Below are 25,530 nucleotides of genomic sequence, written 5' to 3'. Positions count from 1 at the left end.
GTCCTTGTCTGACTGCAGTCTGTTCAAAGTGAATTGTGTATAAAGTGTGTGTCTTTGTATGTACACTCATCCTTGGTTTAGTGTTCATGGGCATTCTCTTGAGAAGGATTTTTCTGTGTCTTTGTAATAGATCTTGAAAAGCCTTTTGTGAAATCTTGTAAGAATTTTCAGTGCCCCAAAACCAGACCTATTTTTGGAGATTTAGATTGTGCCATAGCTCTGAATCTGTGGCCCTCTGTCTACTGTTGAATATCAGCCATTTGCACCTTATTTATATTATTTTGTTTCTTTTGATCCAAATTAATAGATGAAGTTTGAAAAACTTTTTAGTTAACATGCAAATAGGACGCTGGAGGGAGAGAAAGACAAAATTCACACAGTCAACTTGTGGATCACCAACAAAGGGGGCCTACTGAAGTAGTCATAGATTTGTTTGTCATTTGTTTTTAATTTTTGTGTTCTGCAGCAAAAACAGAGGTGCTTGTGAAAACAAGTATAGGGAAAGAATACTATATTAAACTTCATGCAGTATGTGTATTTGTTTTGTTTTGTTTTGCTTTCTACTTACTAATTATATTTATAGCATTCTCCAAAACCATACCTGCTGCTATTAAGGCAAGAATGTAAAAAAAAAATAATCCTTGCTAAAAGGGTGCTTCTGTCCTCCTATTTTTAATGTGATTTTGGAAGTGAACTATACAATCACGTAAAACTACCTACTGTGGTGACTTTTACATGAGCGGATTCAAAAACACAGCTCATAATTGGTATGCTACGAGATGATGATGGTGCAGTGAAATAGCTTTATTTCTCTAGAGATAGACTTTTGTAAAGCTGAATGTGTGTTTTACAAACTCAGGTCTTTAAGTAAGCTTGGCTGATATTTTAATCACTTGCTAATTTGGAGTTCCTTTTGTTTTTATTCGGTTCAAGGTTTTTGTTCGGTTTTAGGGGCTTTTTCTTTAAACTGGAAATCATAGTGCCATCTTTGCTCATGCATTTGTTTTAATTAGGCCTTACATTTGTGGCATGTTCTTAGAATGAACGAATCTTCATTTGGGATATTTTTTAAATGCAGTCATTTTTAACTTGATTTTGAGAAATACACATTTATAAATGGCTATAACTATGATTTTTTTTCAGAGCAAATTTGATAGTATGTAACTTTTGTGAAATATATTTGTTTACAAATACTTTTAATATTTGTTTTTATCTTTTCTGTATGTGCTAAGTAGAAATAAAAAAAATCAGTCTTCTAGTTCTCATTATGCTGCATTTTTGTTTATTTTTTAAAGATTTGGGGGACACACTTGCTTGAACCTGTTTTGCCCTGGTATCACTAATGCTGTTCTGGATGAATGTTTTTCAGTGCAGTCTGTAGAGGGAGGGAAAGCAATAAAGCAGTTGTGCACTGAGACATGAAAATACCTGAATAGGCTTAAAGTGGATGTTCAGTTTTATCAGGCTAGTCCTCTGTTTCAGCAGCATTTTATTTGGAAAAAGAAGAAGAAGAAACTTTGTTGGAGTTAATGGAACAAGAACCTAGTCCAGCTGCTGCTTTGAATGCCCTCTGGAGGACGATTTTTTTAAATACTCAGTGTAGCATTGTTGCTTCATGATTCACATACAGAGTGCTGTATCATTCTTGTCATAAAATCTTCTGCATGGTTTGTTATCAGTGTTCCTTATTATGTGTTGTCATCTGCTAAAGGTGCACTGAACAAGGGATCTCCCTGACAGATCAGAAGACAACACAATGTCTAAGCAGTCCTTAAGTGTTAAAATACCTTACGCAGAAGGTCTGCGCACAGGTGAAGAACAGCTCGGGGGACTTGTATGTTCTGCAGTTTGTGTCTCTCACCTGGAGGGAAGCACTTGTCATTCTGCTTCTCTGGAGAAGGAGCTCATGCATTCTATAATACCCTTTCACTTTTCCGTTTCATGTCCTCCTTGCTGTCTGCAGAAATGTGTACCAACAAATACATAGACTGATCAGAGGTGTAAAAACAGATTATTTTTTCCAATTTCTCTGTCATTCCTCCCTCTAGTCTTAGTTGGCTTCTTGTAGCAAATGGTTGTGATGTTGTTGGGAAGAGGGAGCATTTCTGCCTGTTTCTTGTGACCCTTAGCATAGCTGTGACTGACCTGTGCAGCTTATGTCACTTGAACAAAGATGGATGTGGATAGTATCCATCTGAACAGGGTAGTCCCAAAAAGAAGCTGCTTTACATTTAAAAGCACAATTATTTTACTTTTCCTAAAAGTAACGTGCTCATTACTTACAAGATACTGTTTTTAACCAGTGACTAACTGATAGAAACCTCATGATGTTAGAAATATGATTTTGGTTGAAGCATCACAAAACACTGCAGGTGAAAACCATATTACTTGGGGAGAACAGTGTAGGTACATGGAACAAGACATCTTGTTCATGTTCTAAATATACAGGGAAAATAAAAAACAACAAGCAAACAAAAAACAAACAAAACCCTCGCAAACTGCCTGAAGGAGGTACCGCCTTTTGAATTTGAATGAAGCATGTTCTCAGGGGTACCTTTGGAACTGTATGTGTGAATTCTTTGCACTCTGTTCTAAAGTTGTTCAAGTTTGAAATATTTTTGAAAGTCCAGCATGCACTTAGATACTCTTCTGTAATCTGATCACAGGTGATAAATATTATTGTCACATCAGCCTGGGGGAAGTGGGGCAAGGGTGTGAGTACAGTGGTAGACTGTTGGAGAATTTCTTGCTAGCAGAGGACACAAAATGATAAACATGAGCAACCCGTGCTGGGAGCATCCTTGAATCCATCTTGGGAGTTGATACCAGGCTCTGGGTAGCAACCCCCCACATGCAGCTGCAGGGGGTGGAGTGGCAGCTGCAGGTGGGCAGAGTTTAGCCAGCCCCAGAGGCTAACCCTCAGATTGTTATGGTATATTGACCTATCCATGCCTGACATGTAACCCTGTACCCTCTATATGTAACCAATCTTGGTGGAGCACGCCTCTTGCAAGAATGCATATAAGTCTCTGCATCACGGAAATAAAGCGACCTATGACCATCTAACCATATTGGTGAACAAAGAGTCATTTTACCCAGGTGCTCCACCAGTGTTTTTTAATAGTAGACATGTGAGAAATTACACTGATCTGAAGTCCAGCATGCAGTCTGTTGTATTCTTCCATGTGCTAGAGAATTGGTTGATATATCTTGGCTGAGAGTATCTTCTGATCGTCTTTCTGCATGCCTTTCTTCTGAATTTAATAAAAATAGAAACCAGTTCTGCCCCAGCAGAGCTCAGGCCTGGCTGTCTGCTCTGTTTATTAGGATTTTCAGGGAGGTTATTTTTCACTGTAATAACTCTGTAGTCCTGCATCCTTTTCTGTAACTTACGGAATCACAGAATCACCATGGTTGGAAAAGACAGCTAAGATCATAAAATCCAACCATTACCTAAGTGTACTGGGGCCAGTACAACATCATATTTTTGAGAACCATAACTAGATGGCTTTTAAATTCATCTGGAAATTGTTCCAGTTTTTGATAACCCTTTTGGTGTATAAATTTTTCCTAACATCTGACCTAAACACCTGTCCCCCAAGCGTAATTTGATGCTGTTTCCTCTTCTGTCACTTGTTATTTTTGAGACTGGCACCCACCTCTCAAGAGACTTTCACCACTTACTCTCAAGACCCTTCACCACCCTCGTTGCCCTTCTCTAGATCTGCTCCAGCACCTCAATCATAGAATGACTTAGGCTGGAAGAGACTTTAGTGGTCATCTAATCCAGCCTCCCTGCCATGGGCAGGGATGCCTCTCAACTAGACCAGGTTACTCAAGGCCCCATCCAGCCTGTTCTTGAACATCTCCAGAGAGGGGGCGGGGGCATCCACAGCCTTTCTGGACACTGCAGTGCCCAAAACTGAACACAGTACTGAAGGTGCAGCCTCACCAGAGCCAAATACCTCACTCCTCCTGCTGGCCACACTATTCCTGATACAGGCCAGGGTGCTGTTGGTCTGTTTGGCCACCTGAGCACATTGCTGGATCATGTTCAGCCTGCTGTGAACCACCACACCCATGTTTCCTCCTGCCAAGCAGCTTTCTAGCCACTCTGCCCCAAGCCATAGTGTTGCATGGGGTTGTTGAGGCCCAAGTATAGGACTTGGCACTTAGCCATGTTGAAGCAAATAGGATTGGCCTCAGCCTGTTCAGCTTCCTCTGAAGAGCCTTCCTATCCTCCAGCATATCAACACTCCCACCTAACCTGGTGTCATCTGCAAACTTAACTGAGGGTGCTCTTAATCTCCTCATTGACATCGTTGATAAAGATATTAAACAGGAGTGGTGCCCAGCACTGAGCGCTGCGGAACACCACTTGTGAGTAGCCACTAATGGGATTTAGTTCCATTCACTCTCACCTTCTGCCATCCAGTCAGTGTGTGCACCTGTCCAGGCCTAGGGCAACCAGGTTTTTTTGTGAGGGTGCTGTGGGGAACAGTATTAAATGTTTTACTGAAACCAAGGAAAACAACAGCCACAGCTCTTCCCTCAGCCACAAAGCAGGTCACATTGTCATAGAAGGAGATGAGGTTTGTTAAGCACAATCTGCCCTTCATGAACCTGTGCTGACTGGGTCTGATCACCTCTTTGTCCTGTAAATGGTGTGTTATGGCACTCAAGGACTTATTCTATGGCCTTCCCTGCACTGAGGTCAGACATGGGTCTTTAGTTCCCTGGGTCCTCCCTCTGGCCCTTCTTATAATTTAGCATCACATCTGCTAATGTCCACTCCACTAGGACTTCTCTAGTTAGCCAAGATGTCCCAGAAATCATGGAGAGAGGCTTGGTAAGTTTATTGTCACAGTCCATGCAGTGGCCTTGCAATAGTTCATTACTGTGATGTGTCCAGACTCTTGGTACTGTGTCTTCTCATGGGACTTACACCTGCATATCCATAGAGACTGGATTCAATTGTACAGGATCAGTAACTTAATCAGTAATTTATTATGCAGCAGGCTGCTGCAAACTCATGCTAAGATGTTAGCCTGAAAATTAGCCCAAGATTCCTGATGATGACAATGATGCAGACAGATTGGACTGCTCCTTCATACTGTTTCAGCACTTTTTGGATGTAACCTGCCTGTCCCCATAGACTTGTATATGTCTAAGTGGTTCATTAAGTACCTCAGCCTTTTCCCCATCCTTAGTTGTTAAGCTTACCCCCACATCCAATAAAGGATGAAGATTCTCCTTAGTTCTCTTTTGTTGTTCATGTATTTATAGAAGCATTTTTAATTATCTTTTACAGCACTGTCTACATTGAGATCTAGTTGTAATTTTCTCCCTGCATAGCGTCACTGTGTCTTTGTAGGCTTCCTAAGTGATATGTCCACTTTTCTGAAGGCTGCAAACTCTCCTTTTGTTCCTGAGTCCCAGCTAAACAAAGCCCTGCATTCACCCAGACCTACCCTCTTCCCTGCTGGCCCTTCTTTTGGGACATAGGGATAGCCTGTTCCTGTTCTTTTAGTATCCCCTTCTTAAAGAGTGACAAGCCCTGGGCAGAAATACATTACTCTTCAGTCCCAGCCAGGCCCTGTCATGTAAACTAATACCTAATACTGAAATACTGAACATATTTGCACTCATGGTAAATTGTTATAACGTGGACTTTTTCTTTAAACTTTCATTTTCAGCTACTTTTCTCTAGCTGATGTGAGTCATAGGCAGTGAACGGCAGCATAGGGCTTTGTAATGCATCTCCAAACCTGGCAGTTGGAGGTTTAAATACTTAAGGAGAAGAATCAATAAGTTCAAAGGATTGACAAGTTCTTCTGGACCCTTTTATCAGTCAAATAGTGCAAACTGACCAGAAGAATTGCTTTTTCACGTGGTAGATGGGAACAAAGCATATATTATGGCCTTGTAAAATAAATTGACATTTTTCCTTCCTTTTGGATGAGTGTTGCAAAAGAGCCTTCTGGAGAAAGGGAGAAGGCGGCACTCTAGTACTGTTGTCACCTGTTTTCAGAGGAGGTTTACTGCAAGCCCTTCCCTTTTAGGCAGGCTACTACTAACTAGCGCAAAGGAGAGAAGTTCTGATGTACATCCATCTAAGCTGACACACCAGATCTCTGGAAAAACTATTGTGATGAGTGGTTTTCTTTTTACTCCATAAAGGAGAGCAAAGGAAAGCAGACAAGTAGGGAAATACTGTCATAGCAGCATTGAGCAAGAGCTGATGCAAATCAAATGGCATTAATGGACATAAAATAGGAACAATGTCAGCTTAAATTAATTGACTGTGTGCATTGTACTTTGAAAAGGGACTGATATGCCAGGAGAGTACTTCTTCTGTTAAAATTTTGCTAGCCATAAGTCTTGTTTGAGGTCCAGCTTGAACTAACAGGCTGCTGAATAGCCTCTGCACCCTGACCAGACCTGTGCTACAGTGTGAGCATTGAGATTTTTACTTATTTAAGAATAAATACTTGTTCCTGCTTTAAACTGCAAATGGTTGCAAAAATACAGTGTTCACAAGTTTTAGTGTTGAAAAGGCCTGCAGGAAAATCAGTCCTCCTTGCTCAGCAGGCAACAGACATAGAAAGGTGCAGCTGTTGGACAAAAACATTACTAGTCCAAGTAGATAAGGAAAAAAAAAATGTGCCACACTTTTCTATCCACCTCTTGCAGTATATTGCAAGTGGTTTATGGTCATGATCATATTGTTTGGCTTCTCTGGTTTTCCACATTCTGTTTTACATAGAAGTGATAGGCCAAATAGACTTCCTTTCTGAACATATGTGCTGTTGCTGTTGTTGCCATGGTGTCACCACAAATAGCTAAAAGCTTGATTCAACTGAGTTCCTCCCTTGATACAAATCACTTCTAGTAATAAAGTTTCTTCAGGCCAAATGTTACTCTCAGCTGCTTAACAATGACTATTTCATAACCATCTTTTAAAGCAAACCAATTTGTTTTCAAACCACTGCTTTTATAATTGTTAATGTAGTTGTAAAATTTGCAAGTCAAGCATTTCTCTGCACATATTAAGAAGTTGCTACCAAAAATGCAAGCTTGTGTGTAATAACCCTTACCAGTTTTATTTTCTTTGTGTAATGTACATTCAATTTTGAACAGGAGGGAAAAAGTGTTCCTTCAAAAACCACTCTTTAAAATAGTTGTTTTTTTTCTTCCAGATAGAGTCTTGGCAGACTTGGCACACAGATTGGAGGAGATGAGTAGTTCCACCTGTCTGATATCTTAGACCCAGTGTTAGTTCTTTGGTTTGTGTTCCTCGAATAGCAGCTTTCTTTTGATTCTGTAAGACTGGTCACTTTGGTTTGGTGGCATCTTATCTTCTATGATCTGTTGCATGTGTCTTTTCAAAAGAAGTATAGTTCATTTTCTCTCTGACAAGAACCATTCAGGCTGACTTTTTCATCACACCTTCTGAGAACTGGGGAATCTTCCATTTAAAAAAATTAGATAAATTTTGACCTGTGGCTTTTGGGCAATGAGTGGAAATGTCCCTAAGGTTCTGTTTTCAAATTGCTACCACAATTACATTTCCACTTTTTACTAGGTTTTGTACTTTATATCTTTTAAGTTTGTAATGTGATTTTTTTTCCCCCATCTTCTTTTTCATAGCACTAATAGTATGATGTTCAGCTTTAAACTAAAAGCAAAATGTGCAGCTCATCATATAAAAGCTGATTATGTATTAGACTAAACAAATGTAGATGTTTTTTTGTAGGACCAGTTTAAAGAAGATGTAGTTCCTGGCTTAATATGGTGCGTTGTGGTTGCTTTTTAATTTTTTTTCAGTGAGATAACGAAAACCATCTTTCCCTGCACCCTGAAGAAAATTAAATAGCCACAGCTAATTAGTGGTAGGAAGTGCTGATCTAATTCATTTAAACTTCAAATAAGAAGCTAATAATTTATAATTTGTTTTTAACTCTCTAAACCATAGCAATCTCTTCTGGAAATATAATCCCAATGGTTTACCTGCTGTTACCAATTTCTACAATTTTGAGAACCTTAGAGACATAGAAATGCAAAACATTCCATGCATTTGCAATGCTCTCTAAATTGTGTAATGAAATAGCAATGAATTCAGTAGCTAAACAGATGTTAAAGTAGCTGTGTGTCTTTTCATCTCCAGAGGACAAACCCTTGAGTTTTGGGGCCTTCCTGGCAAGCATCAGGACCGTCATCCCTGAGCTGAGTTTTTCACACCAGTGAGGGTGTATGAGTCAGACTGGAAGCAAAGAAGAGCTCAGGAAAAAAAAAAAAAAGATGGGCCAGAGAAACAAAAACGTCAAGTAGAGGGTTTAGGAGAAATAGAAATTTACAGAGGAATATGCAGTGAGAGAATGTGGAAATGGAGAAGAATGAAGTGTGCAACAGACTACAAGAATAGAGGAATGAGAGCTGCAGGGTAGTTTTGAGGCTTCAGCATTTGTATCTTCTGCATTTGGAACTCCTTGAATCAATAAGCACAAATTATTTGACTTCAAGGAACTTAAATGCAAAATTAGACACTGCTTCTTACCCAAATTTTGGGCCCAGCAGGGTTCCATTTTTTATCATTCACTTTCATATTCTACTATTGTGCTTGTGTCTCTCATTCACATTTCTGAAGTCTGAAAATTGCTTTTAAGATAAAATGAACAATTTCTTGCTGTAACTCAGATGAGTTGCCCAAGTATTGCAGTGAGAACCAGATATAGGGCAGATTCTAAGTTTGTAAATAAGAAAGCCCTTGCTGTGTTGATTTGATGTTACTTTTACCTGATAATACTTTCTTCCAAGCAACTAAGTGAAAAATTTTGTCCTGCCTTGATAAGAGTGTTTATGTGCTGTACCTTTCAGTGGCTTTAATGCTAACACCTAATCCAGAGTAATTTGTGTGGCAACAGTGCCAGGTCATGCTGGGCCTTAAAGTTACAGCAAATAACTGAAAATTTGGGTGAACTCATATTTAGAGCATAAGCAACATTCAGTATCTGAATAATTTAGAAGCATTAAACTTCTACACTGTGATTAATTTATTTTAAAATGTGTTATTTTCAAGAAAATCCTGCTTCCTAAGGACAGAGATGGGAGATTGTTTGTAATAGGAGCATACTGCTAAGGGAAACCAAATCTTGTGGATTTGCATTAAGGCTAAAGAGATTTCATCTTCTTAATCTGATACGAGTGAGTCTGCTGTACTTCCTGGTTTCTGAGCTGAGCCTGTATATAGAGAGGTAAATACACAGAGCACACAGCCACGCAAAGCAAAAGAGGTAGGGAGCAGTGGCTTTGCCAACACCCACAGTCACAAACAGCATCAGACAAACTCGGGGCAGCACAGAGAGCTCCACTGTATATGCATGCACCCTCACAGAAAAGAGAACCACAGTTAAGAAGATGGCCTAAACTACAGTGATCAGGGCTTGGCCAGCCAATCATACTGACCAGTAGTTCACTTATATGTGGCAAGTCCTATTTCTCCCCTTTCTCTACATTTTCCCATGCTTGTTCTTTGATGCACACAGCCTCTCCTGTTCCCTACCTTTGTCCTCCGTCTTCTCGGTTACCCTTGCTTTTTCCCCTATGTTGCTCCCAGTTTACTAAGTCCATGTTCAAATTTCTCAAGGCTACTGAAGTAGTTTGGACCTTACACGGTATTACTGATACAGTTTCTTGGGCAGCGATGGCCTTACAAGGTTTTCCCACCAAAAAGTCCCTGGCACCTGCCTTCAGTACTCTGTGAAGTTTGGCCATTTCTCATATAGCTTATCCATAATTACCCAGCAATTACCCAGTAAAACCCAGCAATCCTTCAGGGCACACTCTGTAACATTTGTTATCTGCTTATAGTTTTGTCTGTTATTTCCAGCAACAACTTCTGTTACATCCTGCTTTCTTATGTTCTCGGGTTAAGCCTCAGGCCTGTGCCTGCTTCTCTGTAGGAATGCTATTATGCTTGTGATGTTATGTGGGAGTAACCTTCACAGCTGCTGTTCTGTGGGGTGGAAAGTTGTCTGGCTTAGGAAAGGATCTGATGTTCTTGAAGATCAGAGTTTGAACATGAGTCAACAATTCCAGGCTATTTAGGAAAAAGCAAATCACAGAATCACAGAATATTAAAGCTTGGAAGGGACCTCCAGAGATCATCTAGTCTGATCTCCCTGCCAAACCAGGATCACCTAGGGCAGGCCACATAGGAGCACATCCAAATGAGTTTTGAAAGTCTCCAGAAAGGGAGACTCCACCACCTCTCTAAGCAGCCTGCTACAGTGCTCTGTCACCCTCACAGTACAGAAGTTATTTATAGACACTAATAAGATCCCCACTCAGTCTCCTCAAGACTAAACAGCTCCATTTCTCTGTCTTTCTTTACAGGAGATATATTCAAGTCTCTTAATCATCCTCCTAGCTCTCCATTGGACTCTTCTCAATAGATCCCTCACTCTCTTGAATTGGGAAGCCCAAAACTTGATATAGTATTCCAGGTGTGGAACCTTGCTAGACCTGCTGGTCACACTTTTTTTGATGCGTTTCTTGGCCCTCTGGGTCACAAGAGCGCATTGCTGTTCCATGAATAATTTACTGTCCACTAGGACTCCAAGCTCTTTCTCTGTGGAGATGCTTTCCAGCAGGATGACCCCTAGTCTGTAGTGGTACCTGGTGTTATTCCTCTCCAGGTGCAGAACCCTATACTTGTCCTTACTGAACTTCTTGAAGTTCTCCTTCACCCAGTTCTCCAGCCTGCCCAGATCTTGCTGGATGGCAGCACAGCCTAACACGGTGTCAGCCACCCCTCCCAGTTTTGTATCATCAGTGAACCCTCCATCAATATCCTGTTGATGAAGATATTGAACAAAATAGGGCACAGTACTGATCCCTGGGGAACAGCACTGGGCACAGGCCTCCAAATGTCATGTTCCAGTGTATAAACACAGGAATATGTGGGAAGCAACCCTTCCTTTTTACAACACATTTGCAAGGCCTCAGCTGGCATGGGGTGCCCAGTTCTAAGCACCACATGGTCCAGCCAGAGCAAGGGGTAGGTGAGTGAAAAGCAATAGCAAGGTGTGTTAGAGCTGCAGAAAATGTGTGACTTGTAAAGCAACAGAAGAATTCAGAAATCTTCAGACTGAAGGGATATGCGAAGAGCCATTTTCAGAATTGTGTTTCTATAGCAAGAATTAACCTGCTTGCTGTGTCTCTGATGGGTGGGAGAAGAAATGGCAGGCTTAAATTGCTGTAAAACAGACAGAATAAAATGGAGTAAGTGTAGGCATGGTGAGACATTGAAATCAATTGCAAAGAGAGGTCATGAATCCTTCTAGTGAAGGTGTTGAAGATTCAGTTCACATTATCAGTTGTGATAGCATAGGTCTGATTATTTCAGTTTTGAGGGGAGAGACAAGTAATTCAGCCGTTCAAATCCCTTTCTGTTATCCATTTTTCTGTGCTCTCTTAGTACTTGTGAGTTGTACCTTACCTGTTTGGCAAGGCAGTAGGTGGCTGAAGCACATGAAATATAAGAATGTTGAGTGAAAATAGTTTTTGAAACAAAGGGTGAAGAGTATAAAACTAGGATAGAGAATTAATAAGATTTTTTTTTCTTCATTGAACAAATAATGTGAATATATATTTCATTTGTCCTGTTTCTCAATAGGCTGCCTTTTTCTTAGAAAAAGCAATGATGTGAATTTAAGGCTAAAAGCAATACCAAATGTCTTGTGAACTTTGAGTGGCTTTTTGAAGGTTCAGGCTTCTGTAACTGAATCCTTAGGAGTGAATCCTCAGGAAGGGATAGACAAGGAAGAAATGTTTCCATCCTTTACCTTAAAGACTGTAGGACTCTGCTTCATTTTCCTTGAAGGACAGGATATGGTTGTATGGGAAGCAGTTGGAGCTTGCTGAGAAAAGAACACAGGTAAAGAAAAGAAAACAGAGGAACTCTGCAGAACAGCCAATTGAATATTAAAGGTAAAACAAAGGTCTAACATTGGCATACTAGAAGAGCCAGAAGACAAGTACAAGGGAAAAAATGAAAGCTGATACCTGTAATGTATGCACATATTCTGACAGCATTATTTGGTGTCTGGCGTGCAACTATAAAAACCTGGAGAGCTTAGGATATGATCAGAATACTGGTTCATCAAAAGTAGTGGTTTATTTGCATTACTGAGTTGGGAAAGATGCACAAGCACAGTATTTATTCAGGTAAAACAGGTGAAATCAAGCAATAGAAAGAAAAGTTAATGGCAAAAAGATGTGCTGAGGAGAAAAATCTCAAGTCTCCAGATTTAAGACTGTGAAAGAATGGGAAAGTAATGAAGATGCAATACATGATCATAATGATGCCACCTTGTAGAAATTGCACTAAGATGTCTGTTATGCCCCTAAATAGTGTAGTAGAGAGCACAAAGAAAATCGATTTGGATTGCTCATGACATTTTTGTTAGTACTGTCACCTTGTCTAGCAGACTGGTTCTGGGGCTGCTGTCACACCTGTTTCAGTAATTCAGTGTAGTAGTATGAATATAGGTGCAAAAGTCTTCTTTGGGACACCCCACACAGGTCAGAAGTGCAAGAGTTCCACTCACCTCTAACCACTGTGATGAGTTTGCCTCAGTATATGTTAGCTGCTGTCAGACCTGAAAGAGTGCAGATGGGTGCAGCCTTATAAATGAGCCAGTGGTTTCAATATTTCACATCAGAGTGCATTGCCTGGGTATTGACATACTGACTGGAGATTTGTGACTTACTGGCTCCAATATTTCAGTGCATACCTAAACATCAGCTTTGTGGGGCTAGAACAGAGTAGAATAGAATAGAATCAAGCAGGTTGGAAGAAACCTCGAAGATCATCCAGTCCAACCTAGCACCCAGTCCTATCCAGTCAACTAGACCATGGCACCAAGTGCCTCATTCAGTCTTTTCTTGAACACCTCCAGGGATGGTAACTCCACCACCTCCCGGGGCAGCCCATTCCAATGGCAAATCACTTTCTCTCTGAAGAACTTCCTCCTAACATCCAGCCTATACTTCCCCCAGCAGAACTTGAGACTGTGTCCCCTTGTTTTGTTTCTGGTTGCATGGGAGAAGAGACCACCCCCCACCTGGCTACAACATCCTTTCAGGTAGTTGTAGACAGCAGTGAGGTCACCCTTGAGCCTCCTCTTCTCCAGACTAAACAACGCCAGCTCCCTCAGCCTCTCCTCATAGGATTTGTGTTCCAGGCCTTTGTATAGGGTTAACACTCCTGGGGGGCTTTCACCAGCTTTGTTGCCCTTCTCTGGACATGTTCCAGCACCTCAACATCTCTCTTGAATTGAGGAGCCCAGAACTGGACACAGTAGTCACGGTGTAGCCTGACCAGTGCTGAGTACAGGGAAAGAATAACCTCCCTCATCCTACTGGCCACACTGCTCCTGCTGCAGGACAGGATACTATTGGCTCTCTTGGCCACCTGGGCACACTGCTGGCTCATCTTCAGCCTATTATCTATCAGTACCCCCAGGTCCCTTTCCTCCTAGCTGCTCTCCAGCCACTCTGTCCCCAGCCTGTAGTGATGCTTGGGGTTGTTGTGGTCAAAGTGCAGAACCCTTGGCCTTGTTCAATCCCATCTCATTGGCCTCTGCCCACCCATCCAGGTTGTCTAGGTCCCTCTGCAGAGCTCTCCTAACTTCCAAAAGATCAGCACCTGCTCCTAGCTTGGTGTCATCTGCAAATTTACTGATGCTGGGCTCAATCCCCTTGTCCAGATCATTAATAAAGATGTTGAACAGGACTGGGCACAGCACTGATCCTTGGGGAACACCACTAGTGACTGGCTGCCAACTGGATGTGGCACCAATCACCACCACTCTCTGGGCTCTGCCATCCACCCAGATCTTGACCCAGCACAAAGTGAACCTGTCCAAGCCATGAGCTGCCAGCTTGGCTAGGAGCTTGTTGTGGCAGATGGTGTCAAAGGCTTTGCTGAAGTCCAGGTAGACTACATCCACAGCCTTCCCCACATTCACCAGGTGGGTAACCTGATCAGGTTGGTGAGACAGGATCTGCCCTTCCTAAACCCTGCTGGCTGGGCCTGATCCCTTGGCCATCCTGTAGGTGCTTTGTGATGGCACTCAAGATGACCTGTTCCATCACCTTGCCTGGCACTGAGGTCAGGCTGACAGGTCTGTAGTTTTCTGGCTCCTCCTTTTGACCCTTCTTGTGGATGGGTATCACATTGCCCAGCTTCCAGTCTTCGGGGACTTCTCCAGTGAGCCAGGACTGTTGATAAGTGATGGAGAGTGGCTTGGCCAGCTCATCTGCCAGATCTCTCAGCACCCTAGGATGGATCCCATCCAATCCCATGGACTTGTGAAGATCCAAGTGTCTCAGCAGGTCCCTTACTTCTTCCTCATGGATTAGAGGGGGACTATACTGGTCCCTGACTCCATCCACCGCTTCAGGAGTCCAGTTGTCCTGGAGACAACCTGTCCCACTATTGAAGATTGAGGCAAAGAAGGTGTTAAGCACCTCTGCCCTTTCCTCATCCTTTATCACTATATTCCCCTCTCTATCTAACACAGACTGGAGGTTGTCCTTGGCCCTTCTCTTGTCATTCATATATTTATAGAAACATTTTTTATTTTCCTTAACAGCTGTGGCCAGCCTAAATTCAAAACAGGCTTTTGCCTCTCTTTTTTTCTACAAGACCTAGCATCCTCCTTGAACTTTTCCTGGGAAACCTCCCCTCTTTTTCAAAGGCAATATACTCTTTTTTTAATCTTTAATTCCTTTAGTAGCTCCTTGCCCATCCAGTCTGGCTGCCTCCCTCGTCGGCTCGTTAGTTAGATCTTGATTGAAGTAATGGTCTCACTACTTTTACGTGGTGCAAGCACTCCTCTATGGACAGTCAATAAATACATCTAGAGAATTTGGTGCATGTTTGACCTTGTGTGACCGTGTGCTGGAGAGGTTTTGGCTCATTCTGCTGCTCTTCTCATTCCCGTTTAAGCACAGAAGCTAGGTCATATCTGTAGCAATGTGAGGAGTCATTTTAAGGATTTCACGTGATTTCATTCATTTTGAAAAGACTACCCAAAAATCTTCTAAACCAGTCTGACAGAGGGTAAAATGAAAGGAACTCCAAGCACATGGGGTTTTGTGTCTTGGGGGAAAAAAAAATAAATCAATCATAGACTGAAAAAAAGGATCTTCTTTCCACTAGGGGTTTTTAATGTGTGAACAAAACCACAATGTGTGACGTCAGCCATGGGAGATTTAAAACCCCGCCGCGTGCCATGGGGAGGAGGCAGCCCAGGAGATTTCTAGAGTGCATGGAGGACAGCTTCATGACCCAGCTGTTAAGTGAGCCTACTAAGGGTCAAGCTCAGCTTGACCTGCTGCTCTCCAACAGAGAAGGGTGGGTAGGAGATGTGACAGTGGGAGGCTGCCTGGGGTGTAGTGATCGCGAGATAGTGGAGTTTTCGATATGCAGGGAGGTAGGGAGGCACTGCAACAAAACCCACACCTTGGACTTTCGGAGGGCAAACTTTAATTTGCTCAAGAAACTTATTTCCAAAGTCCCCTGGGCAGCAGTCCTTAAAAACAAAGGGGTCCAGGATGGTTGGACCTACTTTAAACAGGAGCTCCTGAAGGCACAGGAACTGGCAGTTCCCATGTGCCGAAAGATGAGCTGGCGGGGAAGGCGACCAGCCTGGATGAACAAACAGCTCCTGAAGGAATTGGGGGAAAAAAAGAGGGTGTATCACCTCTGGAAGGAGGGGAAGGCTTCTCCTGACGTGTTTAAGGAGGTAGCCAGATTATGCAGGAGAAAAATTAGAGAGGCTAAGGTCCAGCTAGAACTTAGGCTGGCCACTTCTGTGAAAGATAACAAAAAGCACTTTTATAAATTTATCAATGCTAAAAAGAAGGGCATGAAGAGCCTCCACTCCTTACTGGACCAGGAGGGGAACACTATAACTGATGACGAAGAAAAGGCTGAAGTCCTGAATGCCTTCTTCGCCTCAGTTTTCAACAGCAAGGAGGGAGGAGGAGGCAAGTGGCCTCTTGAACTGTAGGATGGGGTCAGGGAGCAGTGTGTTCCCCTGGAAATTCATGACAAATTAGTTCAGGACCTGCTGAGCCATCTGGACACCCACAAGTCCATGGCACCAGATGGGATCCATCCCAGGGTGCTGAGAGAGCTGGCAGCTGAGCTGGCCAAGCCGCTCTCCATCATTTTCCAGCAGTCCTGGCTCACCAGAGAGGTCCCAGGAGAATGGAAACTGGCCAACATGATCCCCATCCACAAGAAGGGTCGGATGGAGGAAGCTGGGAACTATAGACCCCTCAGCCTGACCTCAGTGCCAGGGAAACTGATGGAGAAGGTTATCTTGGGGGTGATAAGAGCTCACCTCAGGGATGGCAAAGAGCTCAGGTCCAGCCAGCATGGGTTTAGGAAGGGCAGATCCTGCCTTTCTAACCTGATCTCCTTCTATGATCAGGTAACCCACTTGGTGGATGTGGGGAGGCCTGTGGATGTGGTCTATCTGGACTTCAGCAAGGCCTTTGACACTGTCCCCCACAGCAAACTGCTGGCTAAGCTGTCAGCCCACATCTTGGATGGCAACACTCTGTGCTGGGTTAGGAACTGGCTGGAGGGCCGGACCCAGAGAGTGGTGGCGAATGGTGCCACGTCCAGCTGGTGGCCGGTCACTAGTGGTGTCCCTCAGGGATCTGTGCTGGGCCCCATCCTCTTTAACATCTTCATAGATGATCTCGATGAGGGCATGGAGTCAGTCATCAGCAAGTTTGCAGATGACACTAAGCTGGGGGCAGATGTGACCTGATTGGGGGGCAGAAGGGCTCTGCAGCGGGACTTTGACCACCTGGACAGATGGGCAGAGTCCAATGGGATGGCGTTCAATAGCTCTAACTGCCAGGTGCTGCACTTTGGCCACAGCAACCCCATGCAGAGATACAGGCTGGGATCGGAGTGGCTGGAGAGCAGCCAGAGCGGGATCTGGGGGTGCTGATTGATACTCGCCTGAACATGAGCCAGCAGTGTGCCCAGGTGGCCAAGAGAGCCAATGGCATCCTGGCCTGCATCAGGAATGGTGTGGTCAGCAGGAGCAGGGAGGTCATTCTGCCCCTGTACTCTGCACTGGTTAGACCTCACCTTGAGTACTGTGTTCAGTTCTGGGCCCCCCAGTTTAGGAGGGACACTGAGATGCTTGAGTGTGTCCAGAGAAGGGCGACAAGGCTGGTGAGAGGCCTTGAGCACAAGCCCTATGAGGAGAGGCTGAGGGAGCTGGGATTGGTTAGCCTGGAGAAGAGGAGGCTCAGGGGTGACCTTATTGCTGTCTACAACTACCTGAAGGGTGGTTGTGGCCAGGAGGAGGTTGCTCTCTTCTCTCAGGTGACCAGAACCAGAACGAGAGGACACAGCCTCAGGCTGTGCCAGGAGAGATTTAGGCTGGAGGTGAGGAGAAAGTTCTTCACTGAGAGAGTCATTGGACACTGGAATGGGCTGCCTGGGGAGGTGGTGGAGTCGCCGTCCCTGGAGCTGTTCAAGGCAAGGTTGGACGTGGCACTTGGTGCCATGGTCTAGCCTTGAGCTCTGTGGCAAAGGGTTGGACTTGATGATCTGTGAGGTCTCTTCCAATCCGAATAATACTGTGATACTGTGATACTGTGTGATACCTGTCAGCCAAAAAAACGTCACTTCATTCCCAGACACCTGAAGGGAGAGTGCAGGAGACGTGTTTGAGTATACAATCTCATTAGCCTGTACCACGTTTCCTGAATAAGCATGTGCTTGATTTGACTTTAACACTGAAGATACACTGCAGTTCCAAAACACAGATCAGTCCTGGTCAGCTCACCAAAGATGTCCCCTGTGAATCAGACACCTAATGTTTCCTTTGCATCAGAAATGCCTTTATTGGCAGTTGCTGTAGACTAGGAACCGGCCAAAATATACACAATGTTCCCCTCTCTACCTCCTGTTCAAAAAGTAACCAACACAAACTGTTACTCAGTTTCTACCTAGTCAGAAGCATCATGCTGTGAGAGGCTGTTGCTCAGCAGACTGCAATTATTAATAGTCTACCAAGTTGATGCTTCAGCATGCATGGAAAATATGCAGATATGTTTATTTACAAATGTCTGGTTAATCTGGCTTTGAATCAGTAAATAATCTGCAGAGAACATATGTAGCAAGGAGCTAGGTATATTTTTTTTCATTGTTCCTTTATTCTGTTTGTCTTATTCCGTATTGTCAGGTTTTTCAGCTGCTGTTAATAATAAAAGCAAGCAGAAAACCCATGCAGCAGAAGATAAAATTTCTGTAGTGTTGTAGTGTTTTTAAAATTTTCTTGAAATTAATTGATTTACTGCAGCTACTATCTAATGCAAAACTATGGACTGAGTTAAAACTATAAAAATATTAACCAGTCCTGTGAGAAAAGAGCATTCAAATAATTTGTAGTGTTTGCTCAGTCCTATTTGGCTGCTGACATGGAGAGAAAATGTATTTCTGGAAATTGAGCATCATTACAAACAGTGAACTGAAACAGCATCAGTTAAAAATACTGAATAAAAGCAACGTCATTTGGCATCTCTGAGTTAGAGACGTATTACAATTTCAGCACATCTCCCTTTGTCCATATAATTTACAACAGTTAATCTCCTAATACACACACACACACAAAAAAAAAAAAAATTCTAATTAATTTACCAGCATGGGTATGATTCAATTTTGACCAAGTGCTATTTTGTGTGGTTTTGCCTGTAAAACCTTTATTTCCAATCTTTCTCTGTTTTTTTTCCCAAGTAACAAATTTTTCATATAGCTGTTTTGCACCATAAATTTGGGGTTTCGAATTTTCTTAGAAATGTAATATTATTCTGTTGCTCCTTGGTGTGCCTTCCAATTTCACTTTAAAGTTGTTTGCTGCCTGCCCACTTTCCTATTCCAGGTGAAGTTGCAAATTTCTGCAGGACAAGTTTTGGTGATTTTGGAAATCATATTCTGTAAATCAGTCAGAGTTTGTCTTGGCTTAAGAGTCTGACAGAAATTGTGCCGTGTGTAAAATAAAAAAGAATTCTGGTAATAAAGTCACACCAGACAGAGGCATCCTTTTTCCTCACTTTATGAGTCTTCTATTAATAGAAAACTGTAAAGGTTTGGGATATATCTTGTTTAAAAAATAATTTTAAAAAACCTATGCATTTTTTCCCTAAGAAAGGTAGCATTCTGTCTCTCCAAAATTACAACTTGGAATCATAGAATCATAGAATGCACTGGGTTGGAAGGGACCTTTAGAGGTCACCTAGTCAACCCTCCTGCAGTTATCAGGGACTTCCCCCATGAAGCCTAACCTTAAATGTCTCCAGGGATGGGGCCTTCACCTACTCCCTGGGCAGCCTGTTCCAGTGTTCCACCACCCTCATAATAAAAAAAATCCCCTACTATTTACCATTGTAATTTGAACTGAATTTATTTTGCAGCTATCCCTTGAACAACAGTGATCTGCATCAGTTCAGTGTTGAGGAGAATGGTGGAGTACCTTATACTACAAAAATGCCTTCAAGGCATCACCACCACCACCACCATCACCACCATCACATGAATTATGGCACCCTTGCTCCCGACAGCAAAGACATTGTTTCTGGGATTCCAAACCCAAACAGTAAGTTGACTCCAGTGTATGTCATTTTGGTAACTGTGCTAGTTTCAGATTTGTCTCTGGCAAGGAGGTAAAGGAAATGAAAGCAGCATGTTTCATTTTTTCCTGTTGAAGAATATGTTTCTTGTTATTATTTGTTGTGCAACAAGACAAGATTTGCAATTTTCTGGCTTTGCTACAGGATTAGAGAATTTGGTGTTAGACTGCCATTCCACAGATGAACAAATACCCAATTAGTCACAGATACTGAGTTTCTAGCCACAGATTATTTTTCATTGTCACTATTTTTTGGTGTAACTTCCCAAACTTATCCTCATCTGCTTTTGTCTTTTGCTGCTCTGCCCATTGGGTCATCAGCCCTCATTATTTGGGTCTGACTCTTGCTTTTATATCTGGACACAACAGAAATTTTAGAGCACTTGACAAACAGCATGTTGCTCTTGGTTTAGATAATGGGTGTAATTCCTGCTCAGTCTTACCTTCCATGATTGGAGTATGCTTGCTTGCTCAGTGGAGAAATATTTGGCTTGTAGAAAGCAAAGAGGAGAGAAGCTTGTCTGTTCCTGATTCAATCTTTGAGAGTTTGGGTGTAGTCTCTGCTGATGAGCATGTATAGGCTTTTTTAAGGATATGAGGTTTGGCCAAATGCTTGTAGGTTTACACAGGAACTGGAAGGGAAACATCCATGCCATTGAGCAATCCTGTTTCTTGATCTCCAAATTTGTAATTTCTGCATGTTGCAGTGTGTGAGATGCTGAAGCTGTGTAAGAATTTCAGAAGATGAGCAAAACAAGGCATGAGCTTTTATTTTCTTTACCTTAAGGGGAAGCTAAGGTCTTCTTTCAATAAGTTTTCGCATGTGCAATGACAAATCACCATGATCTGGTAACTTTCAAATTCCTGAAACCAGGGTCTTGTAATGGTTGCTGCTGGATGACTTTAACTGTAGACTGCCCCATCTCAACAGTAATGCACAGACATCAGCCTTCATGGGCACTTTAATCAGACTTTGTTTCAGAAACTGAAATATTTAATTTTGTTTCCTAAGGAGAGGGAGTTAACATTTCTTTAGGAGTGAAGCTTAAGAAATAAAATGCACAGCATTGTAGATGTTTAAGGAAAAGCACTAAAATTAACTTCTTCTTGAGGCTTCCAATGAAGCTGCTCCCTTAGGAGCAATCTCCAGGAGGCATGCTATCTTTCATTGATTGTACACTCCACGCTGGCCTACCTTCATGCTGGAAAGTGCATGGGGCTGACATGGTCCATCACCATCATGGCCTTCCCCCGACATGGTAATGCCAGAGAGGCCTGGGGTAAGCTGCCGTACAGTCTTGTGCTGCTAATGGGTATCCACATCTCAGACATAATCTGCATGGCCTGTTACCGTTGCATACCTGCTGGTGATATGCTTTGGCCATGCACCTGCTGGGACTCACCTGGTTGGTCACAGAACCACCATGAAGAGTGGTTAAGCACTGATGACAGAGTGAAGCTGGCAAAACTGAGCTGGAAAGTTTCACTCAGGCTATCAGCCTGGTGCAGGAGATGGTGACCTTTCCTGAGTGTGTGTCGGCCGTGTTTTTCATATTTAAATTAGAGCTGAAGCATTCCAGGAAATGCAGTCAGAACCAGCTATGCTGCTGATGCAAGTCCTGGCCCTGAAGGCACTGCAGCCTCCCACTGCCCCTTGTCCTGTCCATCGCCCAGGGTTCCGTGTCAGCCCCCAAAGGCCTTGGCTTCTGCCCCAGTGACTGCAGCAGGGCCAGTCTCCAGCTCACCACAGCACTGCTATGCGTGGTACTGAGCCAGACCCACCTCTAGAGCAGAAGGTGATTAAAGAAACAACAACAAAAACACAGTACAGGATGTTTATTCCATCTGTTTCTTCTTGGGATGCAGTACATTCTTACCCCTTCGTGTTGCTGAAATAACCTTAGAAAAATCATAGGAAAGTGTTAGGGCAAACATTGAGAGCAGTTCTCTGTGCCCATGGAGTGGTACCTGGAATACGAGGTTTGAGCCTCAGAAAGCTATGTCCCATCAGGCATGGTGAAGACAAGCTTTCTCCCTCAGACCCTATAGTAATCATGGGACACAGCTTTCCCAACCTGTCCAACATCTGTTGATGCTTTGAATGGGACTTCAACAGCTGAAACATGTATGTCACATCTGCTCCCAGAGAGCCTTTCTCTTCATTGTGTCTGCTTAAGAACTTAAGTTTAGTTTGTGGTAACTGCTTGTATAAGCCTTTCTAGCCTGGGAGTTAGCAAACCTTTTCATCACACCACATTTCAGAAGAGTCTGGTTCCTGGATCTCTTTCCTTCCTATGTAAAATCACATAACATTGATGTGGTAGCTACAGATGACTATATGGGCAAGTAATATCAGGCAATTATATTTCAAATTTTCTTTGAATGCAATTGTGCCATTGGGAAGGGCTGCAGAGAAGGAAGGAGAGACAGCATGACCTGGCTAAATCAGACAGCTGAACAGCCAATACTCAGGCGTGAGGAAGTTGGCCTTCACTTTACAGACAAACATGGATCATATGAATTTGAAGCTATCCTTTTAAACATATTTCTATAACCTCCAGAACATCATATACATACAATTAAAAAAAAAAAAAGGCTAACGCGTTCCATTCTAGTAATAAAATATAAGGATTTTAAAGGAATAATGTGACCAGCAGGAGAGTAGGGAAGTGATCATACCTCTCTACTGGGCATTCTTGAGGCTGAAGCTTGAATAGTGTGTTCAGCTTTAGGCTTTTTTAGGACATTTTGTTGCTGGATCATGTCCAGAGATGGGCAGCAAAGCCAGCAACGGGTCTAGATAACAAATTTTATGGGGAGCATCTGAAGGAACTGAAATTATTTCGTCTAGAGAACTACCCAAAAGGAGATTGAAGTGAGGTGAGGATTGATCTCTTCTCTCTAGTATCAGGTGACAGGATGAGAGGAAATGGCATGAAATTGTGCCAGGGTAGGTTTAGATTGGAAATTAGGAAAAATGTATATACTGAAAGAGTGGTCAGGCATTTGAATGGGTTGCCCTGGGAGGTGGTAGAATCACCATCCCTGGAGGTGTTCTGTAAACATATGGACATAGTTTAGTGGCCAAAGTGGTGTTAGATTTGTTGTTGGACTTGATGATCTTAAAGGTCTTTTCCAACCAAAACAATTACATGATTCTATGAAAGAAATTACAATTGGTGCTTGTTCCTGTCATGGTCTAATACCAGTGCTGCGAAATGCCTATTCCCAGACAGAGAGGGAAGCAGAAAGGGACGGGAATCCTCCATGGTGAGGCTGTGGTGCATACATGCCGATTGTGTTCAACTGAGCTGTTCAGACAGCTGTGCAGGCCATGTGCTGGTTTGTATTAGTGCAGACATGCTGCCCCACAGCTACCTGTTGCTTATTCCCTGAGGAGATCTGTATCTGTACAGAGGCCAGAGGTGCAAAGCTGATTCTGCTTGAAAGGCCAGTCCTCTTTAAACCTGGCATGTGTACACCATTAGAGCAGTGGTGGTATGGACAGAACTACTTCGCGTAATGCAGAGTCAGTGTTAGTCATTTGCAGTTTGGGGTGATAAGACTGGGTGTCTTGTCAAGGCTGGTACTCAGTGAGTTTGTTTTGTTTTTTAATGTATTTGTTCAGATGTTTCTCAGACTGAGCAGCTGAGAGCTTACACAGAGAGCCTGTGGAAAAGGCTTGTAGTGTATGTGCTGAGACACAGCATGGAGCTTGCTGGCTGTCCATCAGTTATCCAGATTGGCACACATGGCAAAGTGTGTGAGGCAAAAGCTCAGAAAGTAGACATTATTAGGAGTCTGCATCAGAAACATGGAGATGCAGAGAACAGATGTCTGCCTTCAGGCTGTGTGGAAATGCCACTGCTGGGAAAGTGTTTCTAGAAAGTGGTCTCTAACTTGAGGACACTCTCAAGGATTCTTGAGGAAGAGAATACTTGTGAGCAAATTATCTAAAGCGCAAATACTAGGAGAGCCAAAATTCTTATGCAGGCAATACACTATGCTAGTGGAAACTATTGTGAAGCTGACATAGGTGAAGCTCTGCACATTAGTGCTTCAGTTCAGTGCTCTGAGGTAGTTTGAAATTCTTCTGACGTAGAACATGGAGTTGACCCAACAATATGTTCTTGGTCAAGCCTTTTCTCCACTTACATCTGGTAAATGCCAAGATTCCAGCACGATTCACAGAACATGGGCAGGAGAGAACAAAACAACATGCCCAGCCACAGTTCCCTTTACATACTGGTACATATTTCACAGCAAACGCGCAGCCTGGGATTTTGTTACAGAAAACAAACGTGTGCCAAACCTGCCTTATTTCTCACATTCTAAGTAATCTGTCTACTTCCATTACCGGGAGAAATGAAATCTAGTGATAAAAAAATCTGACATAAAGGCAGTTCAGCAGAAGGTATTGTTTTCCTCCATTCGGCCTGATTATTCTGTTTGCAATGCTGCCTTTCACCTCAAAGTTAATGTGCACAGATCATATATTTTTCTGCAGCAGATCTTTCCCTGGTGAATCGGCAGAATCCCAATCCCAGGGACCACTGTATTCAACAGCAGTTAGCGTTACAATGCCAGCACGGCCACACACAGAGGGTGAGCTGCTTGCTTAGCCTAATTGTCATGGCAACACTGTGCATGGATTACCAGATGCACATGAGCAGATCTACTGGCAGCAGCTGGGGCAACCACTGAGAGCAGATGCCAGCAAGTATGCAATATAGCTCACAGAATTTTTATGATGAAAATAAGGAATGATAAAAGAGGGCCCAGCTTGCTTCTTGAACTCTGGGCTGAGATTGCAGACTATCACTTTAAAAAATACATGCTTTAATCCTGAACTGCTCCCTGCAAAAGTCCTTGTGTAACACTGAGCAGAAAACGGTGTAGTACAGGCTGAGTTTCAGGCTGAAAACTGCTTTGAAAAATCATAGTACTGCCAGATTCTTTCTTGCAATGAAAGAGTTGTTTTGCCAAGAATTAGTGCCAACTCAGGAAATGTATGTCTATTGTAGGGCTTAAAATTTTGCCTTTTTAAAAAACCTGTTATCAGGGTTGAGCTAAAAGGCTAAACTGTCTGTCTTATTTTCCAGAGCCGTCCCTTTAAACAAAAACAAAACAAACAAGGAACAGCAACAAAAAACAGTTTTAAAGTTTGTTTCCAATCACAGCAAACTTGAGTAGTTTAAATAAGGTACTTGTCCCCCTATACATTCCTTCCTGACAAGAAGTGTTTCTTCAAAAAAAAACCCAGCCAGCATCATGTCTTACGACTGTGGTAATTTATTCCCAAGTATAATGATTTTTTTCTTATATCTCTGTAAGGCGTTTTTAGCAGTTTGTCTCTATTCAGCAAAGCTCTTAATGTGCATTTAAACAAATGTAGAGTTGAGCAAGTAACATTTAATATTCTTAGGACATGTTAAGAACCTGATCTAAACCAGACTATTCAATACAAGGTTTTAATTGATTTCCATGGGCTTTGAATCAGACTCTAGAGATTACTGGATTGTTCCCAAGTGTTATTGCCTAGAGTCCGTGACAAAAATAATACAAGAGAATGTAGAGACTGGTCAAATTGTCACATGACAAAGCTCATTTTCCTCAAGAGTTCTTGCAAATATACAAATATACACCATGCTATTCCCAGAATGTTGCCAGAGACCTTCCCAGGCTGTCTCAAAAAATATTTTTTCTTGTCTTTCTGTGTCAGGGGCTTGCTCAAAAATCTCTGTTGACAAAGCACAGCAAATTCCTGACAACAGTCTTAAAGAGGCTGGCATATAAATAA

The 25,530-nt window shown here is 42.6% G+C and overlaps 1 protein-coding gene across 1 annotated transcript in view; it reads left to right on the top strand.

Moving 5' to 3' along the window:
* The window catches only part of EPB41L4B (erythrocyte membrane protein band 4.1 like 4B), a 230,574-nt gene that overhangs the window by 135,245 nt on the left and 69,799 nt on the right, over nt 1-25,530 (top strand). Inside the window, 1 exon segment of the mRNA XM_064150024.1 lies at nt 19,516-19,697. Within this exon segment, the coding sequence (XP_064006094.1) occupies nt 19,516-19,697 (182 nt within the window).

Source organism: Pogoniulus pusillus, chromosome 10, assembly GCF_015220805.1.
Source record: "Pogoniulus pusillus isolate bPogPus1 chromosome 10, bPogPus1.pri, whole genome shotgun sequence".
NCBI classification, from domain to species: Eukaryota; Metazoa; Chordata; class Aves; order Piciformes; family Lybiidae; genus Pogoniulus; species Pogoniulus pusillus.
Note: the sequence above shows the minus strand (reverse complement) of the source record. Positions and strands in the feature narration are given on the sequence as shown.